This window comes from Nannospalax galili, unplaced genomic scaffold (genome assembly GCF_000622305.1).
Source record: "Nannospalax galili isolate Female #2095 unplaced genomic scaffold, S.galili_v1.0 scaffold1200, whole genome shotgun sequence".
Lineage (NCBI taxonomy): Eukaryota > Metazoa > Chordata > Mammalia > Rodentia > Spalacidae > Nannospalax > Nannospalax galili.
The window spans coordinates 2,577,645-2,598,749 of NW_008347131.1; the positions used below are offsets into that span (position 1 = coordinate 2,577,645).

A 21,105-nucleotide genomic window follows, 5' to 3' on the forward strand; every position below is an offset into this window, starting at 1 on the left:
TATATTGGAGTGGCCAGACTGCTTTTGTCTTCAGGATTTCCCACAGAGGCCCAATTCAGATGAGGATCGGATTCTCTCAGCCTTTCTTCTAAGATATGGACCCCTCCAGGAAAGAGTTTGGCCTCAGGAATTTGGAGGTTGGACTGGCCTGGGAGTAGGGCCTAGCAAAGATGCTGGTCCCGGGCAGCTGGTGGCGGTGGCACCCAGAGATGCAAAGGTAGATGGGGGAGGGAAGAGGCCCCAAGGGCTCCTGGGGACTGTACTGAGAAACTGGGTTATTCTGGATGCAAAGGATCAGGAAGCCAAGAGGTCAGCCCTGGTGTCCAGGAAAGAGGCTGGTGGGTTGTGCAGCCCAGGGAAGCAGAGGGAAGTGAGGGTGGGACCAGGCCCGAAGAGCTCCTGGGGACCTCGAGAAGAACCGAGTCCATCTGGATCCAAGGGATCAGGAAGCAGCGGTGGCCCCGGCCAAGAGATCAGTCCAGGTGTCCAGGAAAGAGGCTGGCAGGCCATGCAGCCCAGGGAAGCAGAGGGAGGTGAGGGAGAGCTCAGGCCCAGAGGGCTTCTGGGGACTGGGAGAAGGAACTGGGAGAAGGAAATGGGTGTTTGGGGCTCCAAGAGAAGGAATGAGACAGCACCCAGGCTAGGAGGAGAGAAGAGTGGGGGGAGATGGGAGGGTGAATGAGGCTGGAGAGAAGCCGGTGGTTGGTGCAGGCCCAGGGAAGCAGAGGGAAGTGAGGGTGGGACCAGGGTGTTCTCAGCTTATATATCATTGTATATCATATCAGGGTGTTCTCAGCTTATATATCATTAGCCCCTCCCCCTCATGCAGTTAAGGTCAACTGATTGGGTGGGAGGGTAACTGGCTCCTCCCTGCTTGACTCCTGAGAAGTGTGGGAAGGAGGTGGGACTATATAGCTTGCTGCCATAGTGGTCAGAGGAAGGAACATCCAGGCAACACCTCTCCATTCCATTATTCTCATTCCCTGCTTATCACTGCATTCTATCTCCCCTCCTATAAAGACCCCTTTCCTCTAACAGGTCATGCTAAATTCTTGGTTTTTATGGATTTTCCATTCAAAACAAACTGAAGAGATGTAAAGAACTAAAAGGAAATAGCATTATGGAAGTAATAATGTTATGGAATAACCAAACACTTTCTGACTGATTTTAAGGTGTACTTCACAAGATGGGGTCCACGCATAGCAATGCTATTGGGCCATGAACATGTGGCCAGACAGGTCACAGGCCATAGCGGAGAACCTACTATTATTCTTCTGAATGGAAATAATATTAAACCTATTAGCAATGATTTATTGATATACCCATAGATTAACACATTTCTCAGGTCTTGTGAATCTTCTGAAAGAAAATGTCAGTTAAAAAAGAGGCCCACAAATTGTCCATACACAGAGAATAAGAACTGATGGAGTGATCATATCTAAATGAAATACCTACAATACACCTCCTCCAAGGACTCAGGGATCCTTAAAGAAGAGGGGCAGAAAGAGTAAAGGAGCCAGAGATGGTGGACAACTTCAAATAAACAACATTTTCCAGATAGCAGAGCTGTTGCACATATAAACTCACAGCAATTATGGCAGCATGCATAAAACCTGTGCAAGCTGAAGTCAGGCAAAATCCCAGCATAGAGGGAAGGAGGTGCATGAGAAGTCCCAACTGTTGCTCAGTCAGTATTAGTAATTGAGAGTTGTGGGGGAAGAGTCAGTTTTCTTTAAGGGAGTTACTCTGGATAGGTAGGCCATACTCCAGGTGATGGATGCATTCTAAAGAGCATTTGGAGAACCAATTAGACTTCATAGGCAACAAAAATAATAGAGGACTTGAAGTTTGGGGAGTGTAGCAAGGTAGGGATGTAAATGGTTGAGGAGGTCTGAATATAAACAAAATACATTGTATGAAATTCTCAAAGAATAAGATGTGTGTGACCATGTGGAAATAGAGTCCTACAGGCTCCTGAGACCTTGCTCAAATGAACCTACAGCAATGGTGTCAGCATGAACAAGACCCATGCATACTCAAGCAGACAAAAACCCAGCACAGAACTGCGGACATTGCTAGCAGGCGTCACTCTTAGCTAAAGAACTATTGGCAGCTGATTACCACTGGGTGAGGAAGAGCTAATTTTCTTAAAGGGAGGAAGTCTGGATAGGATGACTAGACCTCAGTGGACTGAGGGATGTCTGGGGGACACTAGCTTTACTCATGGGCTTTAAGAAGAATGACAGAATGAATGAATTCCAGTGGGGTGTCTGTGGTTAGAGATCAATGGGGAAGGGATTTATAAAGATGATTAAATGTTCTATATGAAATACACAAAAATTAAATTAAAAATTTACAAAATAACTCTACTGAATCCTAACCACATTCCTAACAGTGATTGCATTGGACTTTGGATGAAACTAACATTCTTCTGTTTATTTAATTTTTAAAAACAAATAAATAAAATTTAATAAAAATTCAAAGCTAAAATCCATATATGAAAAAGAGCATATGATATTTGTCTTTCTAGGTCTGGAATACTTCACTCATGATGATTCTTTCCAGCTCTATCCATATACTTGAAAATTTCATAATTTAATTTCTGCTTAAGAGGTGAATAGTATGCCTTTAAAAAATGTGCCATATTTTTATTATCCATTTATTAGTTGATAGACAGCTATGCTGTTTCTAGTTCCTGACTTTTGTGAATAAAACAGCAGTGGACATGGATAAGTGTAAAACACTGATGAGTGATTTTGAAGGATAACATAAAATCAAAAGAATTCCCTTGTTCATGAATAAGGGAGTCTATTATTAAAATATCTATAGACCCTGAAAGCTTAGGCTGAGTATAGTCATTATTAAAATACCAATTACATTTTATATACCATATAAAAATAGTCCTAAGGTTCATATGGAATCTATAAAAGAGCCAAAGTAATCTTAGAATAGATTCCTAGAACAGAGCAGGAATCCTCATCTCTAACTTCAAATATAGTAAAAAGCTGTGGCATTTCAAGGTAGCATGGTCATAGTGTGAAAACATACAGTAGACTAATAGAAGAAAGTAGAGAACCCAGGAGTCCATCCTCACGTGGACACATTCACCTTGTTTACAGCAAGGCCACAGGAATATGCCCTGTTGAAAGTACAGTATCATCAGTAAATAGTGCTGTGAAAAATGAAGATCTAAACATAGAAGACTGAAAGTAGACTCCCTTCATCTCTTCCATGCCAAAATAAATTTTAAAATATATCAAATATAAGTCTTAATATTGTGATACCAGTAGAATAAATTAAAGGGGAAGTGCTGGAAGATATTGGAATAGGTAAAGTTTTGCTTCAGATAAATCCTAAAGATTATGCACTCATAGGCTAATATGATGAGTGCAATATACTCAAACTCCTTCAGATGTTAAAGAAATTAATGAGTAACCTATAGAATCAGATAACTATTTGCAAACATTTTTCTATCAAGAAGTTTATATCCAGAATGTAAAAGAAGTTTGACACAATAGAAAAAATAAATCTGTCATTTAACCTTTTTTATAAATGGACCAAAACCCTGGCTTAGTGGCACACACCTTTAATCCCAGGACTCGGGAGACAGAGGCAGGCAGATCTCTGTGAGTTCAAGGCCAGTCTGATCTACATAGTGAGTTCCAGGACAGTTGGGGCTACAGGGAGACCCTGTCTCAAAAAGACCAAAAAAAAAAAAAAAAAAAAAAAGGACCAATTACTTTAACAGTTGTTTCACAAAGAACACTATAAAAAGATCACCAATATAACAAATCAAATCCACAAGAAGATATCACATCTCTGTATCATTGTCTATTTTCACATACAAATGCACAAATGATTTTAAGGACGGAAGAAAGACCTGCTCTAAGTGGTTAGAAAATTAATGTAGAAACTGTGGGAAATAGTAGGAAGGTTCCTCAAACATTGGAAAATAGTTAAAATACAAATCTCACCACTAATTCATATCTGAGTATATATAGTCTGCATACAGAATAGATGCCTGCATGCTCAAGTTTAGAATAGCATCAAATGTGATAGGTGATATTTTAAATTACCTAAGTGCCTATCAATAGATGATTACCAGAATATAGGAGGAGCATCTTGAAATAAAAGATGTAGGTCAATTGATACAAAGTAGCAATATTTGGAAAACGCTAATCTACCACATGAGAAATGCTGTTATTTACATACTGTATCTTTGTAAGATGAGATTATTGTTCTCTGATCATACAGAGACACAATAATTACTTAATGTTTTCCTTTATAGAAAAAATTCATTTTATACATGCAAATGTATATGTATAAATCATGCCACTAACTGGCTAGGCAGTTAGGGTAAAACGACTCCAAAGAAAAGTAGCCAGTTTCTTGGCTGAAAGTCAAAATGTCCTTTGGCGAGTTAGCATCATACTCTGTTCCTAAGGCCAAAAATGTCAAAAGTATTTGGGAGCTTGTAGCTAATCCTTAAAAGATTTTAGGGTTACTTCTTCAGAGGAGGGAATGTTAGACTACCCAAAGGCCCCATAAAAATAAATAAATGAAAGAAGAAAAAAAAAGAAAAAGAAAATGTGATGGGGAGGTTTCGGAAGTGTTGGAAGCGATGGAATGGGCATGGATTTGATCAAAACACCTTATATGCATGTATGAATTCTCAATAAAGTTTCTGTAAAAGTTAAAAATAATGATGCCACTAATTTTAAATGCAGATAATAAAATTTTAGTTTTAGAAAAACAAAAACACCCATGGGAAGAGGCTATACTAGTTTCCACTTAATTGTGGAAACTAACTTCCTAAGACCATTGTTAATGACTAGATTTGCTGATCATCATTGATCAAAGACATGTCTGAGTGAGCAAACAGGGAAGCTACACAAATGAGCCTGTAAATGACAGGACTTTGTTCGGATGAGATCCAAATGGCTAATCAGTAAACTTAATTTTGTGTACATTGACTATGCTTTTACCACTTAGTGGTAGAATCTCAACAGATTTCTGTATGAAGTTTACTCTCCAGTTTGGGAAGTTCCTTTGGGAAATGATCTTTTTTTTTTCATTAGAAGAAAGTGAATTTTTGCGTTCATACTGCCCTGATAACAATGTAATGTATATGTAATTATAAATGTATACATACTCCTTTCCTTCCTTCCTTCCTTCCTTCCTTCCTTCCTTCCTTCCTTCCTTCCTTCTGTTCTTTCCTTCTTTCTCTCTCTCTTCTTTCTTTCTTTCTTTCTTTCTTTCTTTCTTTCTTTCTTTCTTTCTTTCTTTCTTGGTGTTGCTAACAGAGCATAGGGTGGGGGATTACTTACAGAAGAGTATTTTCAACATAATTAAATTAAAAATACTTTCTAGATTTTATTGGGACTTATTTTCTTTATATGTGGTTGAGAAATGTTTTCTGGAAACATAGGTATCTGTTATTATAATTTTCAATGTATTTTTCTTACTGGAGTAAATGAATTCACAGTTTTAGCTCCTGCAGGATCATTTGATATAGGAATTTCTTTGACATCATTCACAAAGCAGAGAACAGGAGTTCAACTCAGATGGAAAGATAGAGAGAATGAATACTAACAGGGATAATTTCTTCAATTTTCAGTGATAACTGAATCCTCAAATATGTGATCACATTAGATGATTATTCTAAAGTAAATGACATTTGATGATTATTCCAATGTAAATGTATATTTGTGCATCTATAATCACTTACTAGGTTAGAGAGGCACAAGCAGACCTACATAGGACATTGGAGGAGATTACATGTCTACATTTGCTCGTAAGTTAAAAATAGTCAACATATTATTTCATTTTTGTTCTTAAAATATTTCATGTGTGTATGCAGTATATTTTGAACATATCCAGTCTGCAATACCACTTGTCCAACTCCTCCCAGGAACCTGCATCATTTTTTTTTAACTTTAAGTCCTCCTTTTTTCTGCCATCTTTTAAATCTCTGCTTCTCTTTATCCTTTTTTTAATCATTCTTTATCTCTCTTCCTCCTTCCTTTTCTTCTTTCTTCTCTCTCCCTTTTCCCCCTCCCTCATTCTCTTTCTCTTTCTTTTTTCTTTCTCTCAACCCACTGAGTCCATTTAGTTTTGTCCATATGTGCATAAACATGAGTCAAGGCCATAGTGACTCAGAACATCCAATTCATACATAAACTTGTGTGCCCATTGAAATTGTTGACAAACTGGAATCAGGGATAACCGTAGAAGCCCCAGAAACTATTCATTTTTGAAAAATAACAGCTTCTTTCTTGTAGAAACAATTATTCAATTGAAATTATTGAGATTAAAGGATTAAATGGACAGAATACATTTAATATGGCTCCATCTCACAGAGATTCAGTATGCAAACATCTCTACTCTTATCAAATATGCAGAACTATGATAGACATTCCTTTCAAGAATTAAGATGTCAACTAGGAATCAGTTGCTGTTCTCCTCCTCGCAGTCTCAGGGCTTCTTGGGCTGAGTCTTTCTCCCTGTCAGAGTGAGGCTAGTGCTCTGCTGAGTTGGATAGGGAGACTGGGAATGTTCGTGTATATATTACATGCCTTACTAAGGTATTTCATAATGTATAACTCTTAGTTTTCTAAATATATTAGTATGGGATTTTTATTTCCCACATTTTAGAATTTTCAGGTCCTTTGGCATTTAACTACTATCACCTTATGATACCCAAGCTTTTACCTCCAGAGATTATTCAGGAAAACAAACAGGTCCAGAAGAGATTTCTCCATTTGGATTTGTTCCAAATATTCTAATAAATTAATCTATAATGACTTTATAGTCTCTTCTGTTGCAATTAGTTACAATTCAGAGTTCCCTGCCTATGTGAAATTATTCATGCATAAATGGCGTATTAATTTTCTGGAACAATGACGCAAGGGAATTCTGAAAGCTCAATTATGCTGAAGCTCAAGAATATCTTGGGTGGTATTTAGTCCTCCAGAGGTTATCTTCTCTTTCAATATCTGTCACTGGCTATACATGTTTCTTAAAAGTATCAGCTGCTTCAGATGATATTTTGGAGATATAGAGCAATCCTTTTATTTAGGAAAGAAAAACCCTTAGAAGGCTTATAACTGAGTGAGCAAAACACTGAAGAGTTCTCCCTTCACTAATAAGAAATATTTGTCAACAGTCTTTCTACGTAGTTAATCTTAATTTTTTCCCTTGTTAGGTAAAAAGTGCACTAGCTAAGTACACAGAATTTGTTGTAAATCCTTGATGCAAGGCCCTTTTTGCAAAAGCAAAGGCCTTTAGACAAAAAGGGAAATTTGTGAAACCACCTTCAATGATTTTTTTCTTTTGCTGTTTCTTTGTTATACCAAACATGGTGTTAGATCACTGGTTTCTACTAATTGATTCAATTATATAATTAGTTGTATAAAACTGATTTATTTTAATATACCCCAAGGGAAAAAAAACAGCATCTTTAGATCTCTATTTCAAGACCTCACATCTTGGATTTGCTCTTGGTGAGAAAAATCACTTTCTCTTTTGTTAAAAAGAAAGCAGGAAAAAGGGAGATATGGAGTTGGAACAAAACATGATGCAGGTTCCTGGGAGGAGTTGGACAAGAGGTAGTGTAGGTTGGATATGATCAACATACATTGGATACAAACATGAAATATTTTATGATTAAATAAAAATAAAATAATGATTTGGTCATTTTCAACTTAACTCACAATGCCAGGTATACTTTCTTTTATAATTTCACACCAAATCAAGCACCTTTGCACAGTAAGTATTGGTATCGCTTTCAAGTGTTTTTATATATGACTTCATATGTGTACTCACATCTTTATATACCACAGTCACCTTTAATAAAAGAGAAAGTGATTTTATTCACCAAGAGCAAATCCAAGAGGTGAGGTCTTGAAATAATGTTCTAAAGATACTGGTTTGTTTTCCTGTGTTGTATTAAAATAAATGTGTTTTATGAAGTTTATCCGGCTTTATGAGGACCATGTGAATAGGTTAAATTAAGGTAGAAAGCAGAATTGATTATAACATACACAGCACATTTGATTTTAGTTTCATAACTTGATTAGTGTTTATTTTCCTTATTGGCATATAAGGGTATTATATGGTACATTTATAACAATTAAAATAAACTGGAATTTTGATTGGTATTATAGAATATATTTTATAGAATATAATTTACATGATAGTCAAACAAAGATATTATTTTAGATATATTTTCATTAGAAATTGCGAAATGATTCCCTGTGTTAGGGTGTAAAACAACTAAGCTTGTACATTCTTGAGGCTTAATATGATCTTTTATGTGTGACTCTTAAATTGGCATCAGCTAATTTGGCAGTACAGACACACACATACACACACAGACACACACACAGACACACACAGACACACACCCACACCCACACACACACACATACACACACACACACACACACACACGATATAAAACAGTGACCAGAGTCCCACCTCTGCTGTCACGTAAATTAAAAAGAAAAATATTTTTAAGCATTCTCATGATCTTTGAAACTGTATTAAACTTAGTCTTAACTTCTAAAATACTTTTCTTTTTCCATTTATTAAATATTTTCTTTGAGAACTTAATAATCACATTTTGATCATATTCATGCCTAACTCCTCACTTTACCTCCTGACAGATGCATTCCTCTAACCCTATCTCCAAATGTCCTGTCTTCTTTTTTACTGTCATATACTTCTGGTTGAGGTCCATCCACTTTTAAGCGGCTGATGTATGGGAGGCAACAGCCTTAAAGAAAACTGATTTTCCTCCCCCAGAAGTCATCAGCTGTCTATAGCTCTTCAGTTAGGGTTGGGAGCTAGAACGATGACTGGCTTAGTCTTATTCAGGCAACCATATGGCTTGTCCTGTAATGTCCAGAAGGCTTGGTTTTTCTCTGGTCTTCCCTGTCCTCTGGCACTTACAATATTTCCAAGGGCTCTTCTGGGATGGCCCCATACTTTGAGGAGGGGTGTGATATAGATGTCCCATTTGTGGTCGAGAGCTAAAATAAAACCTCAAGATAGGTTAAGAGCACTTAAAAAACTTTGCCAGAGGATGAATTCCAATTTAAAATATGATGAGGGAAGATACAGCAAAATAAATGATGATCAGCAAGCGCACAGAAATTTCCAAGGAAAAATCATAGGTAGAATAGGGATAACATTGGGTTGTCATAGGTGTGTTGAATTAATAATTATATGATATGAAACTGTAAAACCATAGATTCAAAGATGGTTAGAAATATTTTATTTATTATTTTTATTTTATGTGTATGAGTGTTATGCCTGCATGTAAGTAAGTGCACTCGTGTAGTGCAAATGTATGTGAGTACTGTCTTTAAATTTCCTTGTATAAGGAACTGGGTCTTTATGTACAACTTGGTTTTTGGAAAGTTTCTATATGTCAGAACTAATAACAGTTTATTGTGCCTTAAAACTGTATTAAATTATTTAAGAAAAATTTTCATTGCCAATGTTGAAATCATAAGCATACCCTTCTACAGTTTTGTAGACTCAATCTTGGAAAATATTTTGATCTAATTTAAGGTTCTAAAATTAAACTGGACAATAATAGATTTGACTTAATAAGACAGCACTCATAGTTAATGAAAGTGATTGTTCAATATACTGCAGAAAGATATGAAAGAATGGATGTTGGACATAGAATACTTTTACCCTTATATCACTAGTAGGTGTGCTGCTATAAATCATGGCTTCTACAAGTGCAGATCTGCTGAATCAGGAGCTGGAAGCCATGGAAATGATTCACTTAGAAGGAACATCAGCACTGGCTCCTAAGATGACTTCACATGTCCTTCTCCCCTACTGAAATCCATGCAATCAGAATCCACTGGCTTGCATTCCTTCGTGGGTAAGTATTCCTTGCACTTATCTGTGGTAAATACAAAATTCCTAGGGCATCCTAGGAATGTTTAAGTTAAAAAATTATTTATATCATACACAAAAGCAACAATTCTTTAGACAGGGATTATAATGAATTGCTGACTTTTCTAATAGTGAAACAAAGCAGTAGTAACAGGTCTCTTATTTATATTTACTAGACTCTGAGCAGTGCTTCATCAACTCTGTGGATAGAAATAGTAACAACAATGTGACCAGAGACAGTAGCTGTTCCATTGGTAGAAATGACAGTCGTGACTGAATGAGACTTATGTGATCCAAGATCACTTTGTTAGCATTTAGTGAACCTGAGATTGCACATAAAGACATATGGCTCCAGAGTCTATATTTGTCAGCCCTAACATACAATCTGCTTCCAAATATGTCTTCAATCCTCTCAATATTCTATTCAAAGAGAAAATTAGAGTCACTTTGGTTAATTGTAGTTATTATATCACACTTAAGAGGGGTTAGCATTTTTCAGAAACTATAATAAGCTTGAATACTTAAAATATTTTTGTTGATTCTTTGAAGATTTCATACTATGTATTTTAATTACATTCAGAACCTCATCACCTGTCTGTGCTCCAACTTTACCAGCCCTTGACTTCATGTCTTCTATTATTATTGTTTTTTAAGGTCTATAAAGTCTAATTTGTGTTCCCAAGTACTCTTTGATATGAATATATCACCTAAAGCATGGTTAATATACACAGCATCAAACCTTACAAAAATTGATTTTCCCTCTCCCAGCAGTGATAACCAAGATCCATGGTAATAGCCAATATTGTTTGAAAGTTTATGAGACCTTCATGTTCCACAGTTCCAAAGAGGGAGTTCATCCTGGCATCTGGCTCTTTATTTGGTAACCCGTCACGTCTGGTAGGAACATTGTCCCTCTATTATAGGGTGACTTCATTTAAATGCATTCTTTATTATATTTGTATATTTTTAAGAAGTTTTAATAGTAAAGGATGTATAATGGTGCACTATCATAAAATAAGCTCAGTGCTCCTAGAGATCAAGATATATTTTGAAGATATAACCCACACACATCTAGAATGTGAGTAGGAAATATTTTATGAAATTTTGAAAGCTCAATTGAAAAATAAAAAAAATTAACACCTAAAGTGGTCGAGACTTCTTGAATGTCATGTCTAGTATAAGGCTTAAATTCAGAACGTGAACCTTTTAACACCAAGTCTGGAGAATTTTGCTTATACTTTTCTCTAACTATTTTATGCTGTGCTTCTGAAATTAAAGAATATTCACAAGCATATGTTGGATAATGTGAAAAAAGATATGACCCACAAATAAAATTAGTTTCAAATACGGTTTCTATACAAATTGTGATATTGATAGTTTATTGGCACTATAGAGAGCAGATTTCTGGGAAGAGTCCTTTGCCTGTTTGTCATTGCTTACAATTTTCATGACACAATGAATTTTAAATAAGAAATCTAAGTGAATGACCATGATATAGAGAAGCACTGAGATCTTGAGATAGTGCTGCTAGTCTTATGTTTGGTAAAATTATCACAGGTAAAATTGAATTATCAACAGGAAATCTCTGGATTCTTGTAAGATGAATTCAGGAATTATTTACTAAGTCTATTGCAGGTTCATCACTGTAGAAGACGATGTTGAAGATCTGCTCCATACCATAGTGGACTCATGGCTATGTTCACACCTTCAGGGCAGGACTTGTTCTCATGAACTCTCATCTCTGAGAAAAGAGTTTCAATGGGCCAGAGCAACAATGTCACAGAATTTGTCCTATTGGGCCTCACTCAGGATCCTACTGGGCAAAAAGCATTATTCTTCATGTTTTTACTCATCTACGTTGTGACAATTGTGGGCAATCTGTTCATTGTGGTGACAGTCATTATGAATCCTTCTTTGGACTCCCCAATGTACTTCTTCCTGGCATGTCTGTCACTCATGGATGCTCTTTATTCCACTGCCATTACACCCAAATTGATTATAGACTTGCTAAGGGATAAAAAGACCATCTCCTTCACAGCTTGCATGAGCCAACTCTTCATAGAGCATTTATTTGGCGGTGTTGATATAGTCATTCTGGTGGCCATGGCCTATGATCGCTATCTGGCAATCTGTAAGCCACTGCACTATTTGACTATTATGAACAGAAAGGTATGTATTACCTTTTTTGGTGTGGCCTGGGTTGGAGGTTTCATACACTCTCTGGTTCAAATTCTCTTTGTTTATAGCCTTCCTTTCTGTGGCCCTAATATCATTGATCATTTCATCTGTGACATGGCCCCATTACTGGAACTTGCATGCATGGATACCTACTTCATTGGTATAACTGTCGTTGCCAATGGTGGGGCCATGTGTATTGTGATCTTTAGCCTTCTCATTGTTTCCTATGGAATAATTCTAAACTCTCTTAAGACTCACAGTCTGGAAGGGAGGCACAAAGCTCTGTCTACCTGTATCTCACACATACTGGTAGTTGTCATGTTTTTTGTTCCTTGTATTTTCTTGTATGCAAGACCTGTTTACAACTTTCCCTTTGATAAATGCATTACTGTTTTTTGTACGGTTATAACTCCCATGTTGAATCCCTTGATATATACTTTGAGAAATTCAGAGATGAAAAAATCTATGGAAAAACTCTGCTGTAAAATGTAATCTGCTGATTGAATAGGAAGTTCTCCTTGTTGAAATGTTACCAATTTTAAAGAATGAATTAGAAATAATTTCCAGAAAAGGACAATTTCATCCTTTCAATGGAGTCCCTTAAGACATTTTAATGTATACAATGCTGTCAAAAAAGAAGAATAAACTATCCTTTAAGATTAGAATTAATTTGAGAATTCAGGAAGAACAATAAAATTCCTAGGATGTTGTCCTGTTACAGGAGGAATTAAGATACCCTGAATACATTGTTTTCTTTTAAAATTGAAATGAATTATTAGAAATTGATTCATTCTTTTCATTTGAGAAGTGATAAGACAGTGTTAGTTATTTCTGATCACATGAGAAAGGATTATGGCTAGTAGACACCTCTAAGACTAAAAGAGAATTATTTCCATAGCAATTATCCGTTAGTCTACCAGCAAAGCAGATTTATTTAACTGCAATATGTGCCTTACTTTATGGTTGCTCCTATTCCTGTGTCGTCGTCTCCAGGTTTCCAGTTCAGGTGTTTAGATAACAGACTACATTGTGCCTATCTTATCACACAATCTGTAAGCATCTTTGTTAGATGTCATGCAGTTTATGGTGAAACCAGATTCTTATTCTTGAAGCCATACTGAAAACAATTTTTAAAATAAAGTTTGTAATATTCCTTACCCATTAACATTTTCCATTTATTAGAGAATGCTTATTTCTGCTTCTTAGGTCTAGTTAGCCTATCTAGAGTCTCTCTTTAGGAAGATCAGCTCTTCCTCACCCAGCAGTAATCAGTTTCCAATATTTCTTCAGCTAAGATTGGGGTCAGTGTCCATTTTCCCAGTTCTGTGCTGGGTTTTTGTCTGTTTGAGTTTGCATGGGTCCTGTGCATGCTGACACCATTCCTGTAGGTTCATATGAACAGAGACCTAGCAGCTTATTGGGACAAGGGTAATGATGGTTAATATTGATTGATATATTATGTATGAAATATGAAAAATCAATAAAAATTGATTTCATTTTAAAAAGAATATTTCTTACACTGTTTTACTGTGAAGCAATTGAGAGCCTATTTTAAAACATTGTGTTCATAAAGTTGTATTTAACTTCAATATTTTCCTTATCAACTTAAGAATAATTTATTTTCATTAAATTATTTTAAAATATATGTTAAATCACATTTTTCTCAGCATGCAGCTATCCTGGAACATCACAAATGGGCATGGTTTGTCCTGCTTACTTTACATGATGAAACACCATGTATGCTTTGCAGGAGTTTGAATTCTTGTTTTGTTTTGTATTGTTGTAACATAAATGTTATTGTTTATATTAAATGCATTTACTGTCATACATGGGATTCTTATGGAAGGTAAAGAGATTTCTTATGTGAACAAAATAATAACTTCATCACCCCCCACACCCTTTTAATCATAGAACATGGCATAGTTATGGTCAGTTTTGAGGTGCCCCACTACATTATCCTCTATTATGTATTTCATTTTAAAGACCCACTGAGTCTAATCTGTTATTTTCCAAATGCTCTTGGGTTGGGTCTATTGCTTCAATCTGGTCAACCTACCAGGCATCACACCAGGAGGGAAAACTGACTCTCCCTCTCCTAACATCCATCAAATCCAATGGATTCTTGGCTGGGTCTGGGACTTCTTGCCCACCTCTCCCATCTTGCTGAGCCTGTGGCTGCATTGGGTTGGCACAGGTCTTCTCCATGCTTACATGAGCTCTATGGGTTCATACTGGCAAGTACCTTCTGGTGTTCAGACAACACAGTTTGCTTTTATTGACCTACCATCTCCGGCCCTTATAGTCTTTCTACTGCCTCTTCTGCAATGGTCCATGCCTTGGGATGAGAGGGTGCTGTATGGGTGTCCCATTTATGACTGAAGACTCTGAAGTATCTTGTCTGAATGTTGACCATCTGTGATTCTCTGTATCAATTTGATTTTAGTGTTTTTACACATACTTTATTTTGTTGATATTCCTCTTATCTTCCTTTATCGCCAATGCCTTCCCTCCCCGATTGCTCCCGTTGTACTTTCTTATCACAGGTATTCTGTTACCCTCTCTCTTCTTTCTTAAGATATCTGTTCTTTGTTCATGATTCCTTTTCATTTTTCATGAAGTATTCCCACACCACACCAACATATACAAACATATATAGATGATAAAATCTAATATGTGGATATAAAGAAAGCACAGCATTTCCCTTTCTGAGTATGGTTACTTTGGTAAATGTGATGATATCCAATTCCACCTATTTTTCTCTATATGTCATGATTTCAATTTCTTTATGGATAATTAAATTCTATCATATAGGTATGCCACATTTTCTTTATCTGTTCATCTGATGTTGGATGTCTAGACTGGTTCCATTTCCTAGATATTGTGATTAGACCAGCACTAAATATGAATACACACAAATCTGTGATATGTTGAATTAGAGACCTCCAGGTATATACCCAGGAGTAGTACAGCTTGGTTCCTTGGTGGTTTTATTTTTTATTTTTTCAAGAAATCTCCATCCTGGTTCTCCTATCCAGAATCACACCCTTAAAAATTCTCCCCATTCCAGCAGCTATTGGTTGTTAGGAGTTACTCAGCTAGGGCTGCAGTTTCTTCCCCACTTCCTCACTTCTGTGCTGGAATTTTGTCTAACTTGCGCTTACATAGGATATGTCCATGCTGTCGCCATTGCATTGAGTTTATATGAATAACTTCCCAGTTGTCTGGAAAATTCTGTTGGCTTATCATTTACCACCTCTGACTCTTCTCTGACTCTTCTGGTCCTCTTAAACAACGATCCATGAATCTCGAGAGGCAGAAGTTTGATATATGTGTCTCAGGCTCCAGATAATGGACTGACAGCAAAGGGCATTTGGGAACACAAATTTGACTTGATAGGTCTTAATCACATATATTATATATAATATTATGTGTAATCTATAATAGAGTACATGAAATATAAATATATATGTGTACATAATATAATACATGAAATCTAGAAGGGAGTCAGATAACAGAATGTGTCTAAATATGATAAAAATATGTTGGATGAAATTTACAAAAAATCATTTAAAAAGTCAAAACATAAGACTATCAAGGACCAAAAAATATAGAAATAAACCTCCATTAGAGATGCACAGGGGCTGCACTAGCAGTCATCATAGATCCTTCTTTCCTCAGATGCTCACCAGAATTTCTTTTGATTTAATCCTTGATGTTAGCTATTTCACTGGGATGAAAAAGAATAGAAAAATAGCTTTACTTTGCATTTTCTCAATGTGTAAGGATGTTAAAAAATTAAAAAATATTTACTAGCTTCACAGTAGTAAAGAAGCACTTGATAATTTTGTATCATAGAGGGTTTTCCTTATGTCTTTATCAGTTTCAGGATTTGAATTCTTTCTGAACTTATAAAATTTTTAATTTATTATTTTTAGGTAAAAATTTATTAAGTTTTGTTCATTTTTATTAAGTTTTTGTGGATTTCATATAACAATACATCTTAATTAAATGTAGACCCCTTACCCTTTCCTCCCCTATAACGACCCCCCCACCAGATTTCATCTATGTTAATGCATATACGGTCAAGTATTTGTACCTAGATGTCCCTAGGTACAAGTTCATACACTGGCCTTCAGTCATACTATGGCATCTTAAATACTTTAAGTTGATCTTCAGTTAAGAAGATCTACTCTCCTTCACCAGCAGTAGACATTTACCAATAGTTCCTTGACTAGGGTTGGGGCCTGCTGCTCATTTCTCCTGTTCTATGCTGGGTTTTTGTCTGATTTGGCATGAGTCTTTTGCATGCTGTCACTATTGTTGCAAGTTCTTGAGCAAGTTCGCAGAGGACTGCAAACCTCTGTTTTCTCATATTCATGCGTCAACCCTGGCTCTTACAATATTTCCACCCCTCTTCCACAATGGTCCCTGAGCTGTGAGTGGAACACACAGTTTGGCCAATTGTGGCCTTCTGTGTGCATCACATTCTGTTGTATGAGGAAGCTTCACTGTTGAGAGTAAAGGATGTATTTGTATTCTCTCCACCCCTGTTCTGCTATGTTCCATGAGGCTTATGTGTAGAGGTTCCAGTGTAGATGTGTCACTTAGGGCTGGGAATCTCTCAGAAATATATTCTCTATATGGGAACAGTTGTGGAGATGTGTAATAGCCTCTGTCTGTTGCAAAAAAGAAGCTTCTCTGATGAGTCATGTACTATATGCTTGTTTGTAAATATAAGAATCCACATTTAGCATACAGTAATTAATTTGTCTAGAGATATGACAGATATAGGATTTTTCTGGGATTTATCATTTCTCCAGCCATGTGTATTTGACTATATTTATCCTACCACCAATTAGTTCCCTCCCATTGAAATACTTTAAGTCCAATTAGAAGATTGTTGATTACCTACCTGCTAGATACAATTGCCACTATTGCACTGGTAGAGATAGTTTGTTCTGCCAGACATTGTGGTTATGAGGCTTTACAACTGGGCTGGACTGTTGATTGATTTTTTAGAGGAAGCATGAAGGCAAAGGGAAAGAAAGAGCCTGAGAGAGAGGATAATAGAAAACAGATGTTTTTCTATTGCCAATGGGGGGAAATGGAGGTATACAACTGGGACTGGAGGTGTGAAGGACATATAAGGAACCATGGGGGTAAAGGAACTCAAGGGGAGGGGATAATGGGAGACAGGTATTATCATGGAGAAAATACTTAAACTGAGGAGGGAGGAGGGAGGTAAGACAAAGAGAAAGGAGAGATAAATAAAGCTTATATGGCATAAAAAAAACAGAGGGTAATATATTAGCTCAACCCCCTCCTGAAAATACACTTACAACAGCTGAATTTAAGTGCATATATATCTGAAGATTACATAACAAGAATTGCAGTGCCAAACAGGGGAAACCTCCCTTAGACATGTTGGTCAGGGTAGCGGCAGAGACTCCCAAAATAACATAGGCTGTTGCCAGAGACTTTGATTACCTCCCAGAACTTGTAGGTAAAAGTACTGATTTTATGGTCACATTGTGTCCTGTAAAAATTCACAAAGTATGTAACAGATTTAAGAATGTTTCATTGGATTTTATACAGTCTTAATTATATCATCTTGTTCACTTCAAATAGGAAATCACTTGACTTCTTTCTTTCCCATCCACATCACTTTTCTTCATTTTGTCTTACTGCTCTAGCTAATATATCAAGGGCATATACTGAATCAAAGTGAAGACAGTAGACACCATTGTCAGTCTGACTTTAGAGGAACTGCTCTCCATCTTTCCCCTTTAGTATAAACTTCTCTAATTGATTTGTCAGTTAAAATCTTCATATTACTAAGATATTTTTCTCCTATTTCAACCTCTTCAGGATTTTATCACCAATATGTGCTATGCTTTTTCAGATGTCTTTTTTTTGCCTATGGAGATGATAATGTGATTTCTGTCATTAATTCCAGGTGTGAAGCAATAACCCCCACCCTAATATTGGAATGTATCCAAAGCTGTCATGATGTATGTTTGTCTAATATGTTCTTGAATTTGATTTGCAAGCACTTTACTGAGATTAAAAAACTAATTTTGATTGATTTATTTTTAGTACATATATATGAATGGTTTGGCCTATATGCATGTGCATGCAATGCTCATGGAGGCCAGAAGAGGGTTTTGGATTCCCCTGGAACTGGTGCTACTACAGTTATTAGCCACCATGTGGGTACTGGGAACGAAACTCAGGACCTCTGAAAGAATAGTCAGTGCTCTTAATCACTGAGCCATGTCTCTAACCCCTTTGCTGAAATATTTTACATCCAAGTTCCTTATTGAATTTGGTTTATAGTTTCCTTTTTTGTTGTTATCTTTGTATCCTTATCAGGCTTTGGGTGTGCTCATGTGTGTGTGTGTGTGTGTGTGTGTGTGTGTGTGTATGTGTGTGTGTGGTGTCTTCATGTTTTTTTACATGTGTTCACGTGTGTGCAGTTATACTTTCCCATGTGGGTGTATTTGAAGGTGAGAAGTCTTTTTCTCTGTCACCATCTGCCTTGTTTAATGAGTCAAAATCTCTAATTGTACTTGAAGAACACTGTTTTCCTAGCCTGCCTGTCCAGTGAAGTCCCAATGTCTGCCTCTCTCCATTCATCCAATGCTGAGTCTACAGACGTGGTGATCCATTTTAATAGGATATTCTATTCACCATGGGGAGGAATGAGTGCTCCTTATTGCTGGAAAGAATGAATATTCTCTTGTCAGTGTGTTTTTCCAAATGAAAAAATTCTGTAACTTCATTTTACTTTCTGTTTGAATTCCCTGGTCTGAGACACCCCTTATCCTCCTTCAACATCAAGCTACAATCTGGTGTCTGATGTTCGGACTGAATGAATGGAATGAAATTATTATCTCTCCATTTCATAAAGATTCAGAGCTCAATTAAAAGGCTCCATTCCAAACAAAAGTGTAGAAGTAATATTGACTTTACTGTTTTAGGTTTATAATGTCAACTACAATGGACTCTGCAAGTGAAAATTCTCTTTCCTGGTCAAACTTCTTTGGCAGTGTCTCTCTGACTATTAAAGTAAAGCTGTGTTCTGCTAGCATGTGGCTGGGTAAAAGTACTGAGCAAGCATACTCCTTTATGTTGGTTTGCCAACTACTCGTCTCGCTGAAGTATTTCATAATGTACTTGGCTATTAATTTGTCAGTTATCTTATTTTGGAATTTCTCTTCTCAAATTATAACATTTATTTAATTTAAATGTTCTCTTTGCAACATCTAAATCTTTTCCCCAGGGAATTATTTGAGAGGGAAGGAACTTGTTCAGGAGTGATTTCTCCCCTCGAATTTGTTCTAAATATTCTCACAAACTAACTTGTAATGACCTTACAGCTTCTTCAGTTGGAAACAGCATAACAAAGATGTGAAAAGTTTCCTGACCACGTAAAATTATCTACACAGGTAAATGGAGAGTTGCTTTCTTTTCAGAACGACCCAGAAGATTTCCAGCAACTTAATTATATCTAACCTGTAGGGTGTCTTAGTTTGTACTTGTTCCATATGATGCCATGTTCTCTAGTGTCCAACCATGATTATATGAGATTGTACTTGATCTCAGTTGCCTGAGAAATGGGTAGATAAAAGGATATGTTCATAGAGAGGAAAGAAGGGCCTTAGAATTATTCATTTCAATAAGTGAAGGACTGCAGAAGTCTCCCTCAGTGTTGTAGTTGTTTTTTCTTCTTCTTCTTCTCAATCTTTCCATTGTTATGCAAACATTTAATAGAGGGACACATAGAAGTATTTGTAAATCCTTAAAGTCTTTTTTGTTGCTTTACCATTACTGAATGAAAGGAGAACAATTCATGTACCTCACTTTCAGTTTTAACTCTTTGTTTCTGAGTTAAAAATTTATTTATGAAAGTTTTGAAATTTATTTATGAAAGTACTGAAATTTCAACTGAAAGGTTTGAAATTTATTTATGAAAGTACTGAGTTTGAAAATTTATTCATGAAAATTTGGTCTTTTATGCAAAAGTATGTAAATATAGCATCTATATTTCTCTACACAGATATTTCAGAGACGGTAAGTATTTAACTTTGGGTAGTAAATATTAGCATTGTATTTAAGGGGTTTATATCTGTCTTAGTCTGTGTACTTATAACCTTATTTACTGCAGCCACTCATAAAAGAAGTGATTTTTTTCACCAAGAGTACTTCAATGTATGCATTCATGAAGCAATGTACTCGTAATTTCAGTTGACTATTTGTGTTACCTAGTGAAATAATGTCTATATATTAACTGTCAAATAATCCCAAATGAGATATCTGAATTGAGAAAATTAATGTGCCAAAACATAGAAATTAGTTAGAACATATATTTAGTTTAATTTTATAGCCTGATAGATGTTTATTTTTCACATTAAAAATATCTTTTATGTTACATGATTAATATTAAAAACTCAATTGATTCATCTTTTAAAATTTTGTTATTTATATTTTATGTGAATGAAGATATTGCCTGCATGTGTGTAAGTGCACCTGTGTCATGCAATGCCAGTAGAGGTAAAAAAAAAAAGCATTAGATCCTCTGGATCTGGAGTTATGGACGGTTGTTAGCCACCATGTGGGTGTTGAGAATCGAACCCCAGTCCTCCGCAAAAGCAACCAGTGCTAGTAACTGCTGAGCCATCACTCCAGTCCTCATTATTTTGTTTTGTGAGTAGTATATTTTACATGAACTGTAACAAAGAAATGTTATTATTATAAGTATATTTTTTATGAGAAAACTTAAAAATTTCATGTAATACGTTTGTTAGAGTGTAACACAATAAATACATCTGTGTTCTAGAAGCCTAATATTGACTTTATGTGTGAATCTTAAATGATTCGGATGAAGATGTCAGTACATATACTTTACGAATCCCATGGTCAGGGAGTGCTTCATCTATTTCACTTGGAGTAAAAACAAATGTTTACTGCCAGGTGTTTATTAAAATGTGGATTAGTTTTCCTACTAATTTG

The 21,105-nt window shown here is 36.0% G+C and overlaps 1 protein-coding gene across 1 annotated transcript; it reads left to right on the forward strand.

The window, feature by feature from the left end:
- Positions 1-11,673: 11,673 nt before the first annotated feature.
- On the forward strand, positions 11,674-12,585 carry LOC103742550 (olfactory receptor 4A16-like). The gene has a single exon (XM_008843654.1). It carries the CDS (start codon positions 11,674-11,676, stop codon positions 12,583-12,585), a length of 912 nt encoding a protein of 303 aa, XP_008841876.1.
- The last annotated feature ends 8,520 nt before the right edge of the window (positions 12,586-21,105 follow it).